Source organism: Rhinolophus ferrumequinum, chromosome 17 (assembly GCF_004115265.2).
Source record: "Rhinolophus ferrumequinum isolate MPI-CBG mRhiFer1 chromosome 17, mRhiFer1_v1.p, whole genome shotgun sequence".
Classification (NCBI taxonomy): domain Eukaryota; kingdom Metazoa; phylum Chordata; class Mammalia; order Chiroptera; family Rhinolophidae; genus Rhinolophus; species Rhinolophus ferrumequinum.
In genome coordinates this window covers 18,318,624-18,339,730 of record NC_046300.1, presented here as the reverse complement: position 1 = coordinate 18,339,730, position 21,107 = coordinate 18,318,624, and the positions used below count along the sequence as shown (strand labels likewise).

At 43.7% G+C, this 21,107-nt stretch overlaps 1 protein-coding gene and 1 non-coding gene across 3 annotated transcripts in view; one reads left to right on the top strand and one right to left on the bottom strand.

Moving 5' to 3' along the window:
* Positions 1-21,107, top strand: part of CMTM8 (CKLF like MARVEL transmembrane domain containing 8) — a 77,879-nt gene that overhangs the window by 40,086 nt on the left and 16,686 nt on the right. The window contains exon 1 of one of the 2 annotated variants that reach the window (XM_033132730.1): positions 9,701-9,796. The exons of the other annotated variant lie outside the window; for it this stretch is intronic. Coding sequence (XP_032988621.1) covers positions 9,746-9,796 — 51 coding nt within the window. The 5' untranslated portion in view covers positions 9,701-9,745. Of the gene's footprint in view, positions 1-9,700; positions 9,797-21,107 lie in introns of those variants that run through there. 2 annotated transcript variants of the gene reach the window in all.
* On the bottom strand, positions 2,553-2,626 carry TRNAV-CAC (transfer RNA valine (anticodon CAC)). The gene has a single exon. It is a non-coding gene; the product is annotated as a tRNA-Val (tRNA).

Genomic DNA, 21,107 nt, shown 5'->3' with positions numbered 1-21,107 from the left:
ATCATGGTGGTGGTAGAGGGAAGGGATTTCCCTGGCACTGTCAGGCTGCAGCTTGAATTTACAGTCCAGCCGTGGTTTTGTTTCAAGAAAAAAATATATCTGACCTGTGGATACACTGTCTGCAGGCATTTTATAAATCTCCCATCCAGTAAATAACATCATAATAGAAGGCCTTGTCCTTGCCTGCACGGGGTGCCAAAGGAAGAAATGAATTCATGAAAATGGTTGGACTTCACTACTTTTTTCTAGGGTTATTTTCCTGCACCACGAGGAATCCGTCATACTGTTAGGGGCAGCACTGCAATTGTGAGTACGTTTCCTCCTAGGAACCCGGTGATGTTACCGCCAGGATCATCTGTGGCACGGGCTTTGGGTGGGCTGGGTGCCAGGCGTGTCTCTGAACTGCTAAACACGCTATGTAGGAAATACTCTGACTTACGTTTCTAGGATCGGTTTGCATGTCTTATGTGATACAAATATAAAGATGTATGCAATTGTGGAAAGCATTTGAGAAATTTAGAAATGCAGACAATTAAAAAAATGTAAATTTCTACGCGTATGCTAGTATAGCTATAATTGCTGCTTTTCATACTGGACATGTTTTAGAGTGTATGCTTCATGTTTTAGCAATAAGATTATGATAAAGAAAATGTAAACAGTTGGGCCTGTTTATTCACAGGTGAATGAATGAACAGGGCCGTACAATGGGATGCTGCACAGTAATGTGAATTGCTGATAATACGCAATAATACGGATGAATGCCAGACGTGATGTTGAATAAGAGAAGCCAGACGCAAAACAGGATATACTGTATCAGGGGTTAGCCAACCACATTCTACAGGCCAAATCCAGCCCACCGCCTGTTCTGTATGACCCACAAACTAATGGTTGAGGACATTCTTTAATGGTTGAGGACAAAATAAGAATACTATTTTGCGATACCGTGTTTCCCCAAAAATAAGACCTAGCTGGACAATCAGCTGTAATGCGTCTTTTGGAGCAAAAATTAATATAGACCGGGTCTAATATAATATAAGACCGGGTATAATATAATATAATATAGTATTGTATAATATAATATAATGTAGTATAACATAATATAATGTAATACCCGGTCTTCTATTAATGTTTGCTCCAAAAGATGCAGTAGAGCTGATTGTCCGGCTAGGTCTTATTTTCAGGGAACATGGTATGTGAGAATTACATGAAATTCAAGTTTGGGTCCACGACTAGTTTGACTAGAACACAGCCATGCTTGTTCGTCTGTGTGCTGTCTGGCTGCCTGTGTGCTCCTGGGTCACAGGAGTGGTTGTGACAGAGACCTTGCGTCCTCAAAGCCTAAAATAGTTACTTGCTGGCCCTTTATAGAAAAGGCATGCTGGCCCCTGAACTGCTTGATTCTGTTCACATGAAATTCTAGAAAATACCAATCTGTAGGACAGAAAACAGATCAGTGGTTACCAGGAGGTGGCAGGAGGGGAGGGGTGTTGATTGCAAAAGAGCACAAGGGCAGTTTTGGGGGTAACGGAAATGTTCTGTATTTGGTTGTGGTGGTAGTTACACGGATGTCTACATTGGCAAAACTCTCAAAACTGTACACTGTAAATGGGTGCCATTTGTTGTATGTAAATTATACTTCCCTGAAGGTGTGAAAAAAAAAAGTTGAGCCCAAATTCCTTCCCCCCAAGGTAATTGGGCTACTCTACGATTTGAATTCCTTCCCCTTTATACAGATGTGTAAACATTTTCCACAATTGGGATGATAAAGCATAAAATGTTTTAATTTTTTTAATGTAATTATATTCATTCTTCAGTGTCCATTCCTAGGTAAATTCTGGTGGAAGGAAGTTTGCCACCTGGCTTAGGATGGTGCTTGCGAAATCTGCTTCCTCAATCCAAATCTGTGATTGTCCCCCATGGCACTCAGGCCCCCGCACCCCACTTTTTCTTCCTGGTTAAAGAGGAGTCAGGATGAGCCCAGGGGTTTGGGCCTTTGGCCCCTCAGAGCAGTCGCAGACCTGTCTGCTCCGTCACCTTGGCTGTCCGCTTACCTTTGCCCCCATGTCTGGTCCAGCTGTCTCCCCTCCATCCATCCGAGGGGTGGATGTTGAACTCCACCCCTTGCGGTCTACAGCAAAGCTAACCCAGAATTCTCCCCTCCCCCACCGCCCTCCAGCTCGGCTGGCTTTCCCTCCCTGGATTCAAGCTCATCCCAAAGCTGCCCTCCTCACTTCCTCTGCCCAACTCACCCACGGTGACCTCCATGTTGCTGCTTATGTCACACCTTCCTCGCTCTCAGTGATGTGGTTTCCTCACCTGTGAAGTGGTAACGTGCCTCATAGAGTTGTTCAGATGCAATGATTTTTCTACAGAGGAGAGTTTAGGATAGAGCCTGGCACCTGGTAAGAACTCAGTGATTCCTGTCACATCACCAACCGCTGTCATTCTGTTCCACAGCTGTTCCTGCCTCAACCTTCTGGCTTTGGGGCCAGAGGCATTTCTTGTTTTTTTTTTGTTTTGTTTTGTTTTTTTAAGGAGGGCGCAGCTCACAGTGACCCATGCGGGGATCGAACCGGCAACCTTGGTGGTGTGAGCACCATGCTCTAACCAACTGAGCTAACCGGCCACCCCCATTTCTATTCTTTTGCTGGCTGGCCTTTTCCACTTAAAATGCCTCTTAGAAAGGAGATATATTTAACATCTGGGCTACACACAGCTTAACACACAGCTGGGGTTTTTATCCCCAGGTTTCTTATTGTTTTTGAGTGTGTTCATTTCCAGTGGATGCTGTAACAAATTGTGATAAACTCAGTGGCTTAAAACAACACAAATTTATTCTCCTACAGTTCTAGAGATCAGAAGCCCCAAATCAGTCTCACTGAGCTAAAAGTCAAGGCGTTGGCAGAACTGTGTTCCATCTGGCAGCTCTAGGGGAAAATCTGTTTCCTTGCCTTCTCCAGGTGTATTCCTTGGCTCATAGCTCCTTTCCACATCTTCAAAGCTATCTTCAAATTTTTAAATCTCTCCCCGACTCTGACTCCTTTGCCTCTGTTTTTCATTTGTAAGGATACTTGTGGACCATCGGGCGCATCCAGTAATCCAGGATAATCTCCCCATGTCAAGATACTTAACCTAATCGCACCTACAGTCCCTTTTGCCATGTAAGGTCACATTCACTGGTTGTAGGGATTAGACCGTGGGTGTCTTTTGGTGGGGGGCCATTATTCTTTCTAACACAATGAGTCATCCTCTCTGCCACTTCTCCCTCTTCACCTGGTCTTTTAAAGCAGTGGTTCTCAAAGTACTATGCTTCGGTCACACGTAACTTGTTAAACATAGATTCCTGAGCACCCCTCACCCACCCACCCGGAGATTCTGACCCATAGTTCTGGGGTACGGCCCAGCCATCTGCATTTTTCACAAACTCACCAAGAGATTTAGATGCTGATAGTCTAAGCATCACCTTTTAAAGGGAAAACAACTCAGTCTCAGAGGTGCCACCAAGGCTAGTTCCTATGCAAGATTCTACAGGATTTATTCCCCATTTTGGAGGCTGGTACAGCTGCAGTTGCAGGACACCCCACAAAAGTAGAGCACAGTGCTTTGTTCTGCATTAGCCAGTGTCCCCTTTCGGAGCTTTGTTGTTCTGTGGTTATGCCGGGGTGAGAGCAAACTCTGGCGGTGGGGGCGTCTGGGGAGGAGAAGGGGATGAGCTGGGTAAGTGTGGAAGCTCCTGACCCAGGCGTCTCTGCAGAAGCTGAGGGCAGGATGGCATGAGCCCAGCAGGAGCCCACCCTGCAAGGACCCCTCGGTGTGAGGTCAGGTCCCGCTCAGGAGAGCGCTGGTAAGGAGAGTTAGACAGGCAGTTTTCTGACTAGATCTGTTTTCTGTGCATTATCAGTAAGGAGGGAGAATTTTCTGGGGTGGGCTTGGGGAGTCCGACAGAGGCCGTACTGATGGAGAGATGTTGGCAGCCTTTGACACAGATCTTGAATTGTGTGTTCTCGTGAATGTAGCTTCACATGTTAGTTAGTAAGGGCTGAAAATGCCCATCATAGCTGTCTGGTTTCTCTGTTCAAACTTCCTGACTTTTGAGGGCCACTGGGTCATTCATTCAGTAAGTAAACTAAGTCCTGTTCAGGAAACAAAGGTAGTTAAACTACAATCCCTGTTTTCAGAACTTTATAGTTCATGGAAAAAGAGATGTGGACACTGACCGTGAAACACAAGGCAAGGTGAAAAAAGTGCTAGAACAGAGGTATCGCTGGCCAGATGCTCCTAGAGGACTTCCGTAGTGGGGTCTCTGGGATGTTATGTTTAAAGTGAAAGGGGTTCCATGTCCGAGTAAGTTTGAAAAAGACTGGGTTAGACAAGGTTAATTTCATTACCGTGAGGCACTTCAGAGGCTTTAATATACTACCTTTTTAAGAAATGGCTAGAGTCTAGCCTTTCCCAGACTAATACAATCATCAACCATGTTTTCATGGAGTACCTCTTGAAAACATACTTTTAAAAATGTGACTTATGGACAACTATAACTGAAAAATAAATACATTTTTTTACAATGTGACTTATCGAGCAGGTGTCATATTTTTTTGGTGACGTGGTGTTAGAAATTAATTCCTAAATTATCTGGAGTTGACAACCTATACGTTATTCCTTTTAAAAAAGCCAAATGCCTCTTGCTCTTCTTTTTAATTATTTTTGTTTTAAATGAATCAACTCTATTTTGAGAAACTCTTGACATTCCTTGAAATGACTAGACACCCTCTGGTAAGTTACAGAAGGAACTCACCAAAATCCAAATTTTGCCTCCATATTTGGTTTGATTTCACTTTTTTACTTGCTCGGGTCCATCCACTGGTTAACAGATTCGATGAAGGTTTAGCCATTGTCTTTTTCAAAAAATTCCTCTGAGATTAACTCAGGCTTTTCCAGATGCCTAGTGTTTACATGTTGGGTCTTGAACCTTGACAGATGGGCAGCTTTTTCAGAGCAGCTTAGAAGATGGTTGACAGAAGGCATGACAAGCATGTGACTTTCCTTAGGAGGTTTGTGGCTAACCATGTAGGTCCTTACGGAGATGTCGAATCATTTGTTGAACTCTGCTCTACTTGACTGTGAAATGAAAGCTGAATATAAAAGTGCCTGCTTGCTAGTTTGGGCGTTGTTTTTTCCAAGACAGCAGCAATTTCCATTGGGACTCAAAGTGTATTCCAGGGGAATGATGTTTGCGGGTGAAATGGGAATGTGATGTGAATGACTTGATTTGTAAGCTAAATTTTTCAGTAAACTTTTTAGAAACCATTTGATTATGTGATAAGAGAACTCCTCAGGGCTAAGTTTCGATTCTTTTTTTCTAAGTCATGAAATAGATGAACTATTTTGTTTTTTGTTTGTTTGCTTGTTGGTTTGTTTTACTGTGAAACATTTTCCATTTATAACTATTTCAGGGCTCGACACTCAGATCAAATTGCTGACTAATTGTAAGCCCAGATTTGAAAATCTTGTTTCTGAGTATGGTAGATATTTTCCTACGACAGGAAAATGCTTTTGTGTATCATTGATTTCTAAAAATGCAAGCCATGCTGGTGTTTAAAAATTGAATGCCAGACTTACAGTATTCCCTGAATATTGGGAAATGGCTTGGGATCTAAATGAGTAAGTTTTCTAACCCTCTAGAGGGTTGTGCACAAACAGCAAAAGAGGGAGAGGATAGAGTGCACTGCCATCTGCTTGTCACTAATGCTGTCACTAACATGCTGTGTGACCTGGGACAGTAACTCATGTCTGGACTTCTTTCCTGGTCTGAACTGATGCTGGTAATAGAACTGACCTCAAGGCTATGCCAGGATTAAGCGTGTCGATACCCAAAAAGGGCTCCGAGTGCTGCTTGGCCCTTAGAGGTGACTCAGTAAATGTTAGATGATTTTTTTATGTAAATACTTAAAACAGATTAAACAGTAATTGTGATTACTTTTCTAAAGTAAATTCTTCATGTCTGACTTCATCCATCTTACTTGAAATTACATTTAGTAGGAAAATAAACATTAATGTTGGGTGAAAGACGTACCATGTTTCCCCGAAAATAAGACCTAGCAAGACAGTCAGCTCTAATGCTTCTTTTGGAGCAAAAATTAATATAAGACCCGGTCTTATTTTACTATAATATAAGATCGTGTCTTTATAATAATATTATAATATAATGTAATGTAATGTAATATAATATAATATGATATAATATAATATAATATAATATAATATAATACAATAACATAATATATAATACCGGGTCTTATATTCATTTTTGCTCCAAAAGACGGATTAGAGCTGATTGTCCAGCTAGGTCTTATTTTCGGGGAAAAACGGTACTGCTGAAGGGAAAGAGATAAGAGATAGTCATAACTTTGTTTGGGTTTTACTTTTAAATTCACATATTGTTGGTGGAAAAGTAAATAAAAATAAATGAAGGTCTAACCTTAGGAAGGGCCGTTTAACCACAGCCATCATAATGACAAATGCAGGTAGTTTTTGACGGAGTAGTTATACTTCTGTGTAAATTTACCCTACAGCAAACCTGAATGCATACAACATTGTATTTGTATGAGGTGATTCTTTGCAGGACTGTTTACAATAACAAGAGACCAGAAACTACTAAAAAGTCCCACCACTAGGGAACTTAGCAGAGACAGCATATACACTCAGGAATACTAGTAGTTTAATGAGAAATAAGGATGCTAAATTCTTGGAAAAGATCTCCACAAGCAGTAAGTCAGGACAGCAGTGAGTGGGGGGGCAGGGGAGTTAAGTATTAATATAATTTTGGAAAAATACGTAGGAAACTAGCAGTGTTTACCAGGGTGCAGAAGGAAAGCTGTGGCAAGGGACATCCAAAATGGGGATCCTGGTGACAAGGAGACTTCTCAGCGTCTAACGTTTTGTACTTCTCAATTTCTGAACCACATCAGGGTATTGCCTATTTGAAGAATTAAAATAATCAGAGGGAATTTCAACCGTAGACTTCCTCCTTTGATGAAGGTGTCTGCCGTGAGCTGTCACCCTGTTAATACTGAGACCCTGGGAATTTCTCTCTGCATTTAAGTCTCAGGAATGTGTGGTTTTATTTTTATTTTATTGTGGGACATTTCAGACAGCATAATAAACTTGCCTCTGCTCAGCACCCAGCTTCAGTAATTACTAATTTTATGGTCAATGTTGCTTCATCTATGTTCCTAACCATTCTTCCTCCAGGAGGATTTTGAAGGAAATCCAAGGTGACATTTCATTTCATCTGTAAAAATTTTAGTAGGTAGCTCTAAAGGGTTCTATCTTTTTTATGTAGAATACAAAATTTTTGTATTTTAAAATGGAAGATTTTAAAAATTAAACACTTCTTTCCTCCCCCAACACACACAAACAATTACAATACTATCACCCTTGCAAGTTGACCGTGCTGGGTCGTGTGTTTGAAATAGTAATCCTCAGGCCATGCTTTTAAAGGTTTCACCACTTCATCCGTCACTTCGCCTTGCTTTTCCGATGCTTTTCAGAGAGTTACTTCAGCGCTTCCTACATGATCACTTCCTCCTTCTGAGTGGGGCAGTCTAGTGACTTCCATCCTGTGAACATGTAGTTAACAATGTTATTATCACTAGCGTCAATGTTTCTGCTTTTCCATGTCCCACTCACTGTCAGAGGCTAACAAGGATAAAGGGTAATAAAATATTCAGATATTCGTGCACCCTCGCTCCTCTGTGAAGACAGACGTAGCGGAGCTATCAAACAACCCTTGAAAAAAACCCATCCTTGGTGAAAATATTGGCTCGTCAGCTGATGTCAGGATACTCAGTACAAAAGGCATGTGGCGGTTACGATCAGCAACCTGCAAGAATGGAACGTGAAAGTTAGGCCCATGTGTGTTTCCTCATACAGGGATTCGGTGCTCTGCACAGCTGTGTAGGAGAGGGAATTCCAGGGACAACTTCTGCTCCTTCTGACTAGCGATCCTGTGATTCCGTTGCCTATGAATCTAAACTGACCCCAAATAGGGCCACTGCCTCGGATCGTTAGCAAGCTGCCCCTGTACATCTGAAATAGGATTGGATTTAGGAGAAATGGAAATGTATGCCCACACAGAAACTTGCACATGAAGGTTCAGAGCAGCTTTATGCCTGATAGCCAAAAAGTAGAAATAACCCAAATGTCCATCAGCTGAGGAAGAGACAAACACAATGTGGTATATCATACAATGGAATATTATTCAGCCATTAGAAAGAACACCTGATACAACATGACAGCATTATGCTAATTGAAGGAAGCCAGACACAAAGGGCTGCATATTGTATGATTGCGTGTATATGAAACGTCCAGAACAGGTAACTCTGTAGAGAGAGGAGATGAGTGGTTGCTAAGGGCTGAGGCGGGTGATGTGGGGAGCAATGGGGAACGACTGTTAACGGGGACCACGTTACTTTAGGGTGATGAAAATCTAAAATTCACTGTGATGGTTGTACGACTCGGTGAATACATTAAAATCCATTGAATTGTATACTTTAAGTGGGTACATTTTGTGGTGTGTAAATTATATCTCAATAAAGCTGTTATTTTTTTTTAATGTGATTTGATTAAATTACAGTGCCTCAAAATGTACCTGAATCTCTTCATTGGCATTTTTGTTTTTTCCTGGAGTTCAGGTACAGTGCAGCCCCAGGGTCGGAGGTGTGAGGGGTAAGATGTGTGAGGAAGGAGATGGCGTTTCTTTTCACCTTTAAAACTCTATGCAAACTTAGTTTCTCTCCCCCCAGAAATCACCTGGAAAAGAATAGTCACTTTTTTGACCCTGTGATCTTACTTTACTTCCAGGGGTTCATTTGGGGTTAGGACAGTCATTCCTTTAGCAGACAATAGCTTCTTTCCTTCTCCACCCCTACCCCAAACTTATTGTAAAGCATCTTTTTCTTTTTGGGTGACAGTCAGTGACTTTCCTTTTCTGGATTTTTCCTGTGTCAGAAATTGCTTTGGTCTTCAAAAATCAGACTGGTATCGACCAAAGACAGGCCCTTTTATGTATATGACCCAACAAGGAGACAGGGTTTAAAAACAACCCCCAAGTCAGAGGTGTATTTTCCTGCTAATGAATGAGCCATACGAGCATTGTTTCCCAGGGACATGTGGCACATTGAAACAACATTGGGGACCTACGTGAGGCTTGGGGTCATATGCCAGCTTGTTCACTTAGAAAGCTCTGAAATAGAAAATTGTAGTGGGAGGAGAGGGAAGAGCACACAGCTAGCGAAAGTGCTTGGCAGCGTGAGTGTACGCGTGTGTGCACTAATTCCTCAGGTCCCCCCATGGAACCTGGGGAGGAAGGAGGAGAGGCAGGTCCTGACTTCTCCTGGGAAAGGTTATGGTAGGTGAACGTGCCCTGCTGCGTGGGTGGTGAGGCCCCACCATATTATCCCAAACTCCACTTGAAATGCGGGGAAATCGTGGCTATAATCTGCTACATCAGGAGTTGGCAAACTACAGTCCAGGGGCCACATCTGGCCTGCTGCCTGTTTTCTTCAGAAATTCTCGTTCCAACACAACCATGCCCATTTGTTTACCTATTGGCTGGCTTTCAGGCCTAAACCTTAGAGAGGAGTTATTGCAACTATCTATTCTGCAAAGCCTAAAATATTTACTATCTGGCCCTTTACAGAAAAAGTTTGCTAACTTCAGTGTTACATGATGAAATTCCCTTCCCATGAGATTCCTGAAAGAAGACTTCATTTGTGGTCTGTGGAACTGGAGCCTGGTATGTGTTTCAAAGGAAAAACCACAGGTCCTAGGGCTGTGCAGCTAGGAGATCAAGAACCCACGTTAGTATGCAATTCAATGCAGATCATTCAGACATGGCACCTTAGCTCTGTTAATCAGATGGTGTGTTTTGGGTTTTTTCCCCTACTTGGAGTAGTGAGGAAGGCAATTATTTGGTCATTTTTCAAATATTCTTTACTGGTGTGTTTATCATTTATTAGGAGCATTTGGAGTCATTGAAGAGCCGGCATGAAACTATCTACATTTTGCTTCTAAAGGAAGAAGCTAGATGACACCAAGTTTTATTTACCCCACGAGAGTGTTAACTTCCTCATGATTCATAACTCAGATAGCTTCCTGGCCGGGCCACTTTTAATGCTGCCCTGGTCACAAGGTACCTGTTGAATTCTTTGCTCACAGCGTTTCTAGGAATTGTCAGTCCTTCTCTCTATATATAGTGGCAGTGGGAACGGCCATCTTCAATTATGTGATATCTCCTCTCACCCTACCCCAGCCATGGCTATCGCTGGGTGGTCCAGGGGTGGGTACCTGACCCAAGCTGGGCAATCATAGTGTCCCCAGGAATTGAAACTTGAGACTGAGTTGCTATCACCTCACTTTAAGTGGCCAGCACTCTAACAGTGACAACATGGTTGGCCTTTTTTTTCCCATGTGGCTGGGATACAGAGGAATCCAGAAACGGAAACAGCAGAGGGGCTTCTTGTGTTCCCCAAAGCCTCTTGGTAGAGGTTAGTCCTACTTCTCCAAAGTAGATGTTTTAGGGGCTGGGTGGGATCAGACCTCATGGAGAATTTCACTGTCCTTGGCACAGGCGCCAACCCCAAGTCCTGACCTTTCTTACAAGTGAGGTCCAGCACAGCAGTTGCCAAGTGTCCCGGGGATGCTGACACCAAAGAATCGAGGGTATTCAGAGGGTTTGGTCAGAAGACTTGAGGGAGTCCTTCCAACTGCACATCTGGTAGCTGCTGAGCCAAAAAAAAAAACACACACAACAAACACATCCAGAGTCATTTATTGCTCCTCCTGAATGAAACTCTCAGCATTTCTCGAAATGATTGCACTTCCTTGGCCCTTATCATTGGCTGTGCTGCAGTGTTATTTTCTGTTTGTTTGATCTTCCTAGCCATACTGAGCATTCTTCAAAGGCAAGAGCTGTGTCATCTTTATTGTATGCAGTGGCCTTGTGCAAGCCTTGTGTGTTTGGTTGTCCTGGTGTCCAGTAACCTTAGTGACCCTCATTCAGCTGCTGGAAGAATGAAAAGATGGAGTTTTACACAGATGTGCTATAAATAAACGCAATCCAAGAAAACTTGAGTTTACATGGAAACTAAATTAGAAGGTCGTTGTTCTCCCAAACAGGATTGTATGCATCCTCTTGTGAATAGCATGTTTCTAAAGCTTTTAAAATAATTGACTTATAGCAACTTGATAGCATCTTTTAGGAAAAAAGACTCTTAAAATGTTGGGGGCTTACCTATATTTAAAAACGTAGCCATCAATGCATTTTTTAAATATATTAGAAGGAAAATACTGATGATTGTTAGGTTTGGAAATAAGACATACTCTTACAACTCAATAATAAAAAGACTACCCGATTTAAAAAATGGACAAAGGATCTGAACAAAGGATTTGTATATTTAAAAAAATATGCAAATGGCCAATATGCACATGAAAAGATGCTCAGTATATGTAGCCATTAGAGAAATGCAAATCAAAACCACAGTGAGATACACTTCACACCCAGTAGGATGGCTAGAATCAATAGACAATGTGGAAAAATTAGAACCCTCACATATTGCTGGTAGGGATGTAAAACGGTGCGGCCACTTTGGAAAACAGTCCTACATTACTTCAAAAGGTTAAATAGAGTTACCATATGACCCAGTAATTCCACTCCACGGCATATACCCAAGGGAATTGAAAATATCACATACAACATGTACACAAATATTCATGGCATTATTCATAATAACCAAAAAGGGGAAGCAGCCCAAATGTCCATGAGCTGATAAATGGATAAATGAAATATCCATACAATGGAATATTATTCATGAGTGAAAAGGAACTGAAATACTGATACATGCTTCCATGGATGAACCTTGAAAACATGCTACGTGAAAGGAGCCAGTCACAAAAGACCATATGTTGTATGATTCCATTTATATGAAAATGCAGAATAGGCAAATCTATGGAGAACTAATGGTTGTAGACTAATGGTTGCCTGGGATTGACGGGTGGGGTGGGACAGAGTATGGTTGAGGGGAAATGGGGAGTGACTGGTATGGGTACAGGATTTCTTTTTAGGATGATGAAAATGTTCTAAAATTGATTGTGGTGATAGTTGCACAACTCTGGGAATATACTAAAATCCATTGGATTGTACACTTTAAGTGAATTCTATCACGTGAATTATAGCTCAAAGCTATTTAAAAAAACACAACGGGAATACAGTCATATTCTATACCAGGGGTGTCCAAACTGCGGCCCGCGATCCATTTTTTATTGGCCCGCAGCAAATTCCAAAAATATATTTAGTTTACTTAAATAAACCAGGTGAGGCAACACGTACTTCACCTCGAGTGAGTGGCCCGGCTGTTTGTGTATTTTACCGCACATGGCCCTTGGTGAAAACCGTTGAAACAAGTTTGGACACCCCTGTTCTATACCCGGTGTGATTGTCAGTGAAGTGTAAAGGCAAAATAGGCCTTTTTTAGATAAAGGATTTTGTTAGGAGGCTATCAATGGTAGTTTCCAGTAACATCCTGAATGCAGAATGCTGCAACTTACCTGATTATAAGGACCAACGAAACAGAATACAGAGTCTAGAAATAAACCCTCAGGTAAATGGTCAAATGACCATCACAGGTGCCAAGGCTACATGATTGGGAAGGATAGGCTTTTCCATAAATGGTGTTGTGAAAATTAGATATCCACGTGCAAAAGGATGAAGTTGTCCCCTTACCTTACGCCATATACAAAAACTAACTCAAAATGGATTAAAGAACTCAACGTAAGACCTGGACTATAGGTCTTTCTCCCAGGAGAAAGCGTAGAGGAAAAGCTTCATGACACTGGATTTGTCGATGATTTCTTGGATATGATACTCAAAGCAAAGGCAACAAAAGCCAAAATAGACAAATGGGACGACGTGAAACTTTAAAACTTTTACACAGCAAAGGAAACGACCAACATGAAAAGGCGACTAACTTACAGAATGGGAGAAAGTATTTGCAAATCAAGTATCTGATAAGAGGTTAATATCCAGACTGTAGATAAAGAACTCCCACACCTCCACACCACCACCCAAATCCAGTTTAGAAAGGGGCAAAGGACTTGAGTAGGCATTTCTCCAAAGAAGCCATACCTATGGCCAGAAAGCATATGAAAAGATGCTCAGCATCACTAATTCTAGGACCATTCTGGTGTTTTGAGGTCAGGTGCAATAGCTGGTACGTGGTAGGACTCTTTAGTGAGGTGTACATTCCCATCAGAAGCAGACTAGCTGCTAACAGTTGTCACCCCAATAAATTAATTTAGAACAGAAAAAAAGAAGCAGACTAGCTTACTCGGGGGAAGTCTGCATGAAAATGTAGCGGTGAGGCTCACCTTAGTACAAGGCTTGACGTTCCTGAACTTGTTTCTAGGGGACAGATGACTACATTTCTCCCTATCTGCAGCCATGACTTCACTGACCGTGGCCACTGGACCCCACTGAGCCTGGTCCAGCTGATGCCATCGGGGCAAAGGCTAATTGGCTAGAACAGATGTGTTGAAGGTTGCCTGTTCCCATGTGTTTCCTGGGTTGACAGTTATGATTTATGCCTTCCTCCCAAATTTCCTTTTGTTAGAAACAAAGACCTGATAACCCAGGAAACATGGAATTAAGAACGGACGCAACAAAGGGGTGTAGATTCTTAAGAGGCAAGCATGGCTGCCAGGCCCCTTTCAGTTCCATGGCAACAAGGAAACCTGCAAGCTGTGAGATCAGAACTCTCACCCTGAGATGAAGCAGTCTTATTTCCTGCACCCAGAGGCAGTTAAATATCCAGGGAAGGACAGACTCCAGAAACAGCAGCCCAGACAGAGAGCTGGCAAACCTCCCACCTCGAGTTGACTGATTCTCCACGTGAGGGTTTGGCTTTTCACTTCCAGCAGCTGTGGGGCAAGCACTGAGCATCTTTGGTGAAAGGAAGCATTTCATAATCCTCCTTGTTTGATTTTTATTTTAGTTCTTTTGAGATTGACATTAAAGAGCGGCGGTGTGACTTTTGATATTACACTGTTTACCACTGTCGGAACCTTTTGGTCTGAATCTCCCTTCCTGGTACCTAAAGGTAGGAGGATGGAGGTGGAGCTGTCCCAGGTAGAAAGAAGCAACTCCACTTGTGAGCAGTCCCCACAGGCGATCTGTGATAAAGTGGAATCGGCACAAATCTAGGCTTGTGCATGTAAGATTTGTCTTTGACCTCAAACATAGCTGTGGACCTGTGGGCAGTGTTGGGAGGTTCTGTAGCAGATAGGCGTCCTCCGACGTGGCTGTGAGCTGTGGTTATACCGGCTTTGTAGAATTTGGCTGTGGACACGGCCTTTCACTGCTGAGCCTCAGTTCGCCTGTCTACATGGTGGTTACGATGTCTACATCATACGGCGGTTGTGTGTGGCTAAATGAGATGAGGATGACGTAACCAGTAATGCCCTAGACAAACACTAGCGGGGGTGCTTAGAAGCAAAACGGGTGTTGTCATTATGGGATTAAGTGTCTCCCTCCCACACAAAAGTGGAAGACGCTTGTATAGTGACTCTCGCCTGCCCCCATGCCTTTCTCATCCTCCTTCCTATTGCTTCTTTCCGAGAAGCCTTTCATCTGTCTTTTGCTCCTTAAAAGATCTGCCTTTTCCCGCCCCTCTTTGCCATTTACACCCCCACCCTTCACCAAAATGAAAGGAAACCGGTATTCAAATAAATTTGCTGAAAGAAGCAAGTAGGGCCGGGAACCAGGTTGGTATCTGATCACAGAGGGCTCCATCCAGAGGCAGCCTTGGGCTATCCCTGAATCCAGTCCCTTCATTCTTGGAGTGTCATTACCACACAGTTTGTTCGATTTTCTTGAAGACTCTAAGCTGTTTGGCTACGACTGGCTGCTGCTTTGCTTGTTGGTGACCCAGGACCATGAATCAAATGTTTTTTACTGACTCATAGAGAATATTGAGATGATGTGTGTTCTTTGTGAGGCCTAAGAAGATGTTGGATCAGGTCATTGTCGCCTGAGATCCCTCTTAAGTCCCTAGTACAGGGGGTGAGGTGGGGGTGGGACCTCCTGGGACTCCCAGTGGGAAGGAAGGTGGGGCTTCTCAAACTTGAGCTGCAGGGGGCCTTGTGAAAACATGGTGCTGGGGGCTGCCGGTTAGCTCAGTTGGTTAGAGTGCGGTACTCAAACAACAAGTTTGCCTGTTCAGTCCCCACCTGGGCCACTGTGAGTTGCACCCTCCACAATTAGACTGAAACAACTACTTGACTTGGAGCTGATGAGTCCTGGAAGAACACACTTAAATAAATCAAAGTAAAAAAAGAAAGAAAACAGAAAACACGGTGCGGGGCCCCCTGCCCCAGGGAGGCTGGTTCAGCAGAGCTGAATGGGCCTGAGAGTCTGCATTTCTAACAGCCTCCTGGGGGTGCTGATCCTGCATTCCTGGGGACCACACACTTGGAAAAGCAAGGCTCGAGGGCAGAGGTTGGCAAATGATAGACCTCCGGCCAAATCCAGCCTGCCACCTGTTTTTGTAAATACAGTTTTAGTGGAACACAGTTACTCCCATGTATTTGCATATTGTCTGTGGCCACTTTCATGCTACAGTGGCAGAATTGAGTAGTTATGACAGAGACCATATGGCCCTCAAAGCCAAAAATATTTTCTATTTGGCTCTGTACGGACAGTGTGTGCCAACTGCTGCTCTAATGGTTCCTCAGCACCCTGAGCCCAGTGGTTCTAATTACAGGCACTGACTCCCCTTTTCTTTCACTAGCTAGGTACTCTAAAGACTCCTACTGACAAGATTCCGGCTATGCTAAGCATTAAATCATATGCCCTGGGGGGTGTGGGGGGGCAGGGACATGAGACTAGTAGTCACCACCGTTCACCTAGATCTTTGCAGATCACAAAACGCATTCAGACCCTGCAGCAACCTAGATGGTTTTGTACCCATCTTGTGCAGGCACAAACGGAGGCCCTGAGGGGACATTGCTTACCTGTCATCACTCACACAGCCAGTTTGTGACAAACCTAGGTCTTCTGTCTACCTACCACAGTGCCCTTTGTATACAAGCTCAAATTGGATGGAACTTGGTATATTAATCATCTATTACTATGTAACAAATTACCCCCAAAGTTAGCTTGAAACAGCAGTAAATATTTATTATCTCTCATAGTTTCTATGGGTCAGGAATTCCAGATCCACCTGGCCGAGCAGTGCTGGCCCAGGAGTTTTCCTGACACTCAGATGTCCTCTGGGGCTGCTGCCATTTAAGGCTTCACTTGGGCTGGAGGATTCACACCCAAGGGGGTCACGCCCCTGGCTGGGAAGTTGGTGGGAGGCCCCAGTTCCTCTCCGTGTGGGCCTCCCCCACCACACTGCTTGGGTGTCTTCACAGCATGACTTCTAACTTCCCCAGAGCACGCGATCGGAGATTGAGAAGCAATGGGGAGCCTGGATCTTTTTTATGACCTCGCCTCCCAAGTCACATAGCATTATTTCTGCTACACTCCCTTCATCAGCACCAAGTCAGTACATTGAAGAGGAGCCTACATCCAAGACGCGTGTGAAAGAATTTGTAGACATATTTTAAAACCAGCCCAGTATGCACATTTCCATTCTGTTGCCTGCTGGGAATGTTGGTCCTGTGGTATTGCCTCAGCATGGGTCTAACTGATCGCAGAATGTCAGACTAAAGTCCTAAGCAAGAGCAAGGTTAAGTCGCAAAGTATTAGCATCACGTAAGCCTCAAGCTTTGTTCTGCTCAGTGCACCCAACGGCTCCTACAGTGGTACTTGAGGACGGTCAGGGAGGGCCAGAATGAAACCCCTAGCTTACAGCACGTGTGAAAGTGGGAAGAAGACAAAGTATATAGAACTCCCCCAGGGGATTTAGATATGTTCCTCCAGATGCTGGCCCCACCCCCATTTGAGAACTGCTCTTCTAAGTCCATTCTCCCCATTTCCCAGATTGGGAAGAGGCAAAGTTCCTTATTGAGAAAGCAGCAGAGCCTGAGGCCCCTGGGCTGCCCTGGTTGGTATTCCTCATAGTCCCTCTTATAGAGAATTAAACACACTTCAGTAAAAAATTGGCGTGGGCACGTGGAGAAGGCCCTGAATTTGTGGATTGAATTTGCCCTTTCAGGTCTCTGTATTAATGAATCCTTATCTCAGTCAGCCGACTACATTTCTTGTCAGATCTGTTTCCAGGCAACGTCTGGTTCTAATGGATGAGTAGTACCAAACCGAGTTTATTCTTCCACGTCCTGCCACCTCTATGGCATGTCCTGTTAAGTGTAGGAACTCATTCAGACAGATGGTAAGAGTCCGATCTGTCTCCGTTGAACAGGGACTTAATCTTTCATAAGCGGTGTTTGGCCGCCCTCTAGTGGATAACTGGAGAAGATCACCGTGGTTGCCGAACAGAAGAGCTGCTCCTCTGGAAGGGGTGTGGAGGTGACTGATTTGAAAATCCCCCAGGACTCTAGAAGGAAAATGCTCAGCAGGCATAGGGAGCAGTCAGCTGGACGATGCTGTAGTCCCTTGATGGTGCAGGGAAGGGGTACACACTTTTGTCCTATCCTCTTCCCTCCCTCTCGATGTATTAGTAATCTGGTTTATTTGAAACAGTGCAGGAAACAAAACTATAAGTGTATATATGCATGTGTGTGTGTCTCCTGGTGCAGAGAGCGTGTGTGATGGTCCACGGGATTGGCTAAATTTTTTTCTGTAAAGGGCCAGACAGTAAATATTTTAGGCTTTGCAGGCAAAGGCCATGTACTCTGCCATTGTAGCATCAAAGCAGCCCTAGGTAATCCTCGTCTGCAAATGAATGTGCATGGCTGTGTGCATGGGCTGTACATAACGGGCAGTGGGCTGCACATGGCCGTGGGCCACAGGTGTCAACCCCCTGGTGAAGAAGAACCAACTGAATTGTGTTTGTCTCTCACACTAGATAGGAAATTCCTCAGGGACAAGGCTTCCGTGCCTTGCTCACCTGGGGACCCTGAGCACCCAGCACTGCGTCTGGCATGCAGCAGGTGCTCCGAGCGTGTTTGCTGAGCTGAGATGGCTCCTATGTCAACCTCTGTGATATACCAACTTTCTTCCAGGATTTCTTGGAAATCATTGTATTAAAAGCAGCACACTCACTGACTTGGATGTTTAAACCATCAGAGCAAATCGGATTAGCTACCATCCCTGTTCTGTTTCTGTTTGTCTCTATTGAAAATGAACCAAGGTGTCACGTGAGAACCCGAGAGATAAAAAGGCCTTGTAATAATCAGCCTCATGCCACCCTGACAGGGGCCCTGCATGGTGGCCCCACGTCAGTGGGCAGCTGCTGGGGATCTCGTTTGCAGAACGGGGACTGGGTTTGCATCGAGGCCTCTACTACTTTTACCACAACCTACTTCTGCCCAGAGACTTGCAGTTGGAACAGAGCTGGTTGGTGGCCTTTTAGGTAATGCTACATCCCCCCCCCCCCCATAAAGGAAACAGCAGGCGCCAGCTTCTCCGTCTCTAACCCCAGCCCGGTCAGCTTTGCACGGGGCTGTTCCTTCAGGGCAGGTTTGTGGTCTGCCAAACCGCTCTCTTTCTGCCATTACTGATTACAGTAGAAATTGTCATTTATAGAGCATTTTGTCTCCTCCTGTGGATTTTAGGAAATACAAATCCCTGAACTGAAGAAACTGAGGAACAGAAAAGTGAACTGTTTTGAGGCATGACATGATACAGGGTAGCACAATAGTTAAAAGCTTGGACTGTTATTGAACACACTGTGCCTCAGTTTCCCTATAAAATGGTCATGATCAAAGTCATTTCAGAGGGCAGCTATGGAGTTACATGGGATAAGGAATGTGAAACGTTATTTACTCTGTAATAGATATTGTTATTATTGTTATCTGGGGCATGGGCACATAATAGGTGCTCAATAAATACTGGTTAAATAAATTAAAGTTAAAGTCACACAGCTAGTAAGAATTCAAAGCCTGAATCTTTCTAGCAGGCCAGGTAGGCTTTGCATTATACCATTTAACCATTTAACCATGAAAGACTCAGGTCACCAGATGGGATGTTTGTCTCAGAGTCTTCGTATTCCCTTCACCACGCAAATTTTGCCTGGCTACCTGCCAGTCACCTAGTTAAGCCTCAAAACTTCCTGTGACCATCGAGACTTGGTTGGGTCCTTGTGCTCTACATTCTTGTATCAGCCTAGTTTCCTTTCATAGGACTTAAACAGTTTATAATGGAATATCCCTTGATATACCTTCTCCAGGGGTAGAGACCATGTCTGTTTCCTCCCCATTATTGCACCACCATTGAGGTTTTTGAATGAAGCAATCAGTCAACGAATGAATGAATGTTAACCCCGTGTGTGTTGTATTGAACATGTCAGGAGAAGAGCAGCCAGGCTCTTAGACTAATATTGTTTGGTTCCCTCGTTGCAGGGCACATAAGAGTAAATCTACAGTAGCTGATTTCCAGTGCCACTTCATTGCAAGGAATCAATATGGTACATGATTTAAAGCCCAGGGAGGTATTTCAGAGGTGTGCTGAGTTCACATCTGGAACAGCGCAGCTGCTCTGGGCAAAGCCAGCTGGCAACAGCTGGTACGGTGCTCCTAGGGTAGACTTGCTAATCGCAAGAAGTCACCTGTCTGTTTGCAAGGCTACAGTATGGATGCAGCCATGGTTCTCATGCTAGTCAAGATTCAAGTCAGAAATAACTCAGCCAGCCTCTGCGCTATAGCCATGTAGCATTTCCTGGCCCGCCAACCGTGCCCCTCAACCCCCGGCTCATAAACGCTCAGTAGATGTTTGGATAAATGAGACCCTTTCACTCCACCATCGGGTAATTCCTGAGCAGCAGAATAGCTGTCACAGAGCTCACAGGCTGCAGACGACTTCACAGAGCTGACTTCACAGGAGAGTCTTCACAGACAAACTGATTGTGTCTTTCAATGGGGTTTTAAAAAATCTAAGACATCTGTTTCCTTAGTCTGTAGGATGCTAGAATAGAGAAGATGATCGTAGGTGAGTCCACGCAAAGGAGACAGGAGGGCTGTTGGAAGCAGTGCGCTGAGAGCTTCAAGAGGTGACCATTGATGATTGTTGATTTACAAAAGTTTCTTTATAGAAAAACTCAGATACCTGCTACCATTCAGAGGAGGGACAAGCAATGTCGTTCTATAGCACAAGGCAGTAATTGAAATATTTGACGTTTGTAATAATCCTGGGTCATCAAAAGGTGTAGTTATGTTGAGTTATGTTACTGTACTTAATTGTAAACAGGAAATACAGAAAAGGCACTTGACTGAGCTCATAACCCTATTGTTCAGGAAAGAGATTGGAGAAGCAACCTGGTAGTTCACTAACAAATAGGGATCTTTAGCTTGATAAAGGGTATTCATCAACTCTCCCTAACAGACATCATACAAATGTAAAACATCCAAGTGAACAATAAAGGAGAATAAAATAAGGATGTCCCCTGTCACTTGTGTTCTGGACGATGGTTGTGGAGATTCTAGTTCATGCAATAATATTATATAAGAAGAGAAACAAATGGTATAAATATTGGAAAACAGCACAACAACCATTATTGCAGTTCTCTCTTAGCCAGAAAATTCTAGAATATCAATTGAGATCAGTAGTGGGGCCAAAAGTAGAACGAACAAGCTTATAGCAAACAGCAGTTCTCACCCCCATACCTCCGTGCTCCAGAGGTCTCCGTCCCCAGAGACAGCCACTTGAGACAACTCTGGCTTTACTTATTTGAGTATTCGTAGTTCTAAATAACGTGTGCACTGCCATCTTCTGATTCAATTTTACATGCTGACTAGTCACTTCCTGTTACCATCTGTCTTAGCTTGGGCTGCCATAACAAGGTACTCTAGACTGGGTGATTTAAACAACAAGAATTTATTTCTCCCCGTTCTGGACACTGGAAGGATTGGTGTGCGGAGAGGCCTTTTTTCCTTGGATTGCAGACAGCTGCCTTCTTCCTTCTTCCTTTTTCCTTGGTGTATATGTTGTGTGT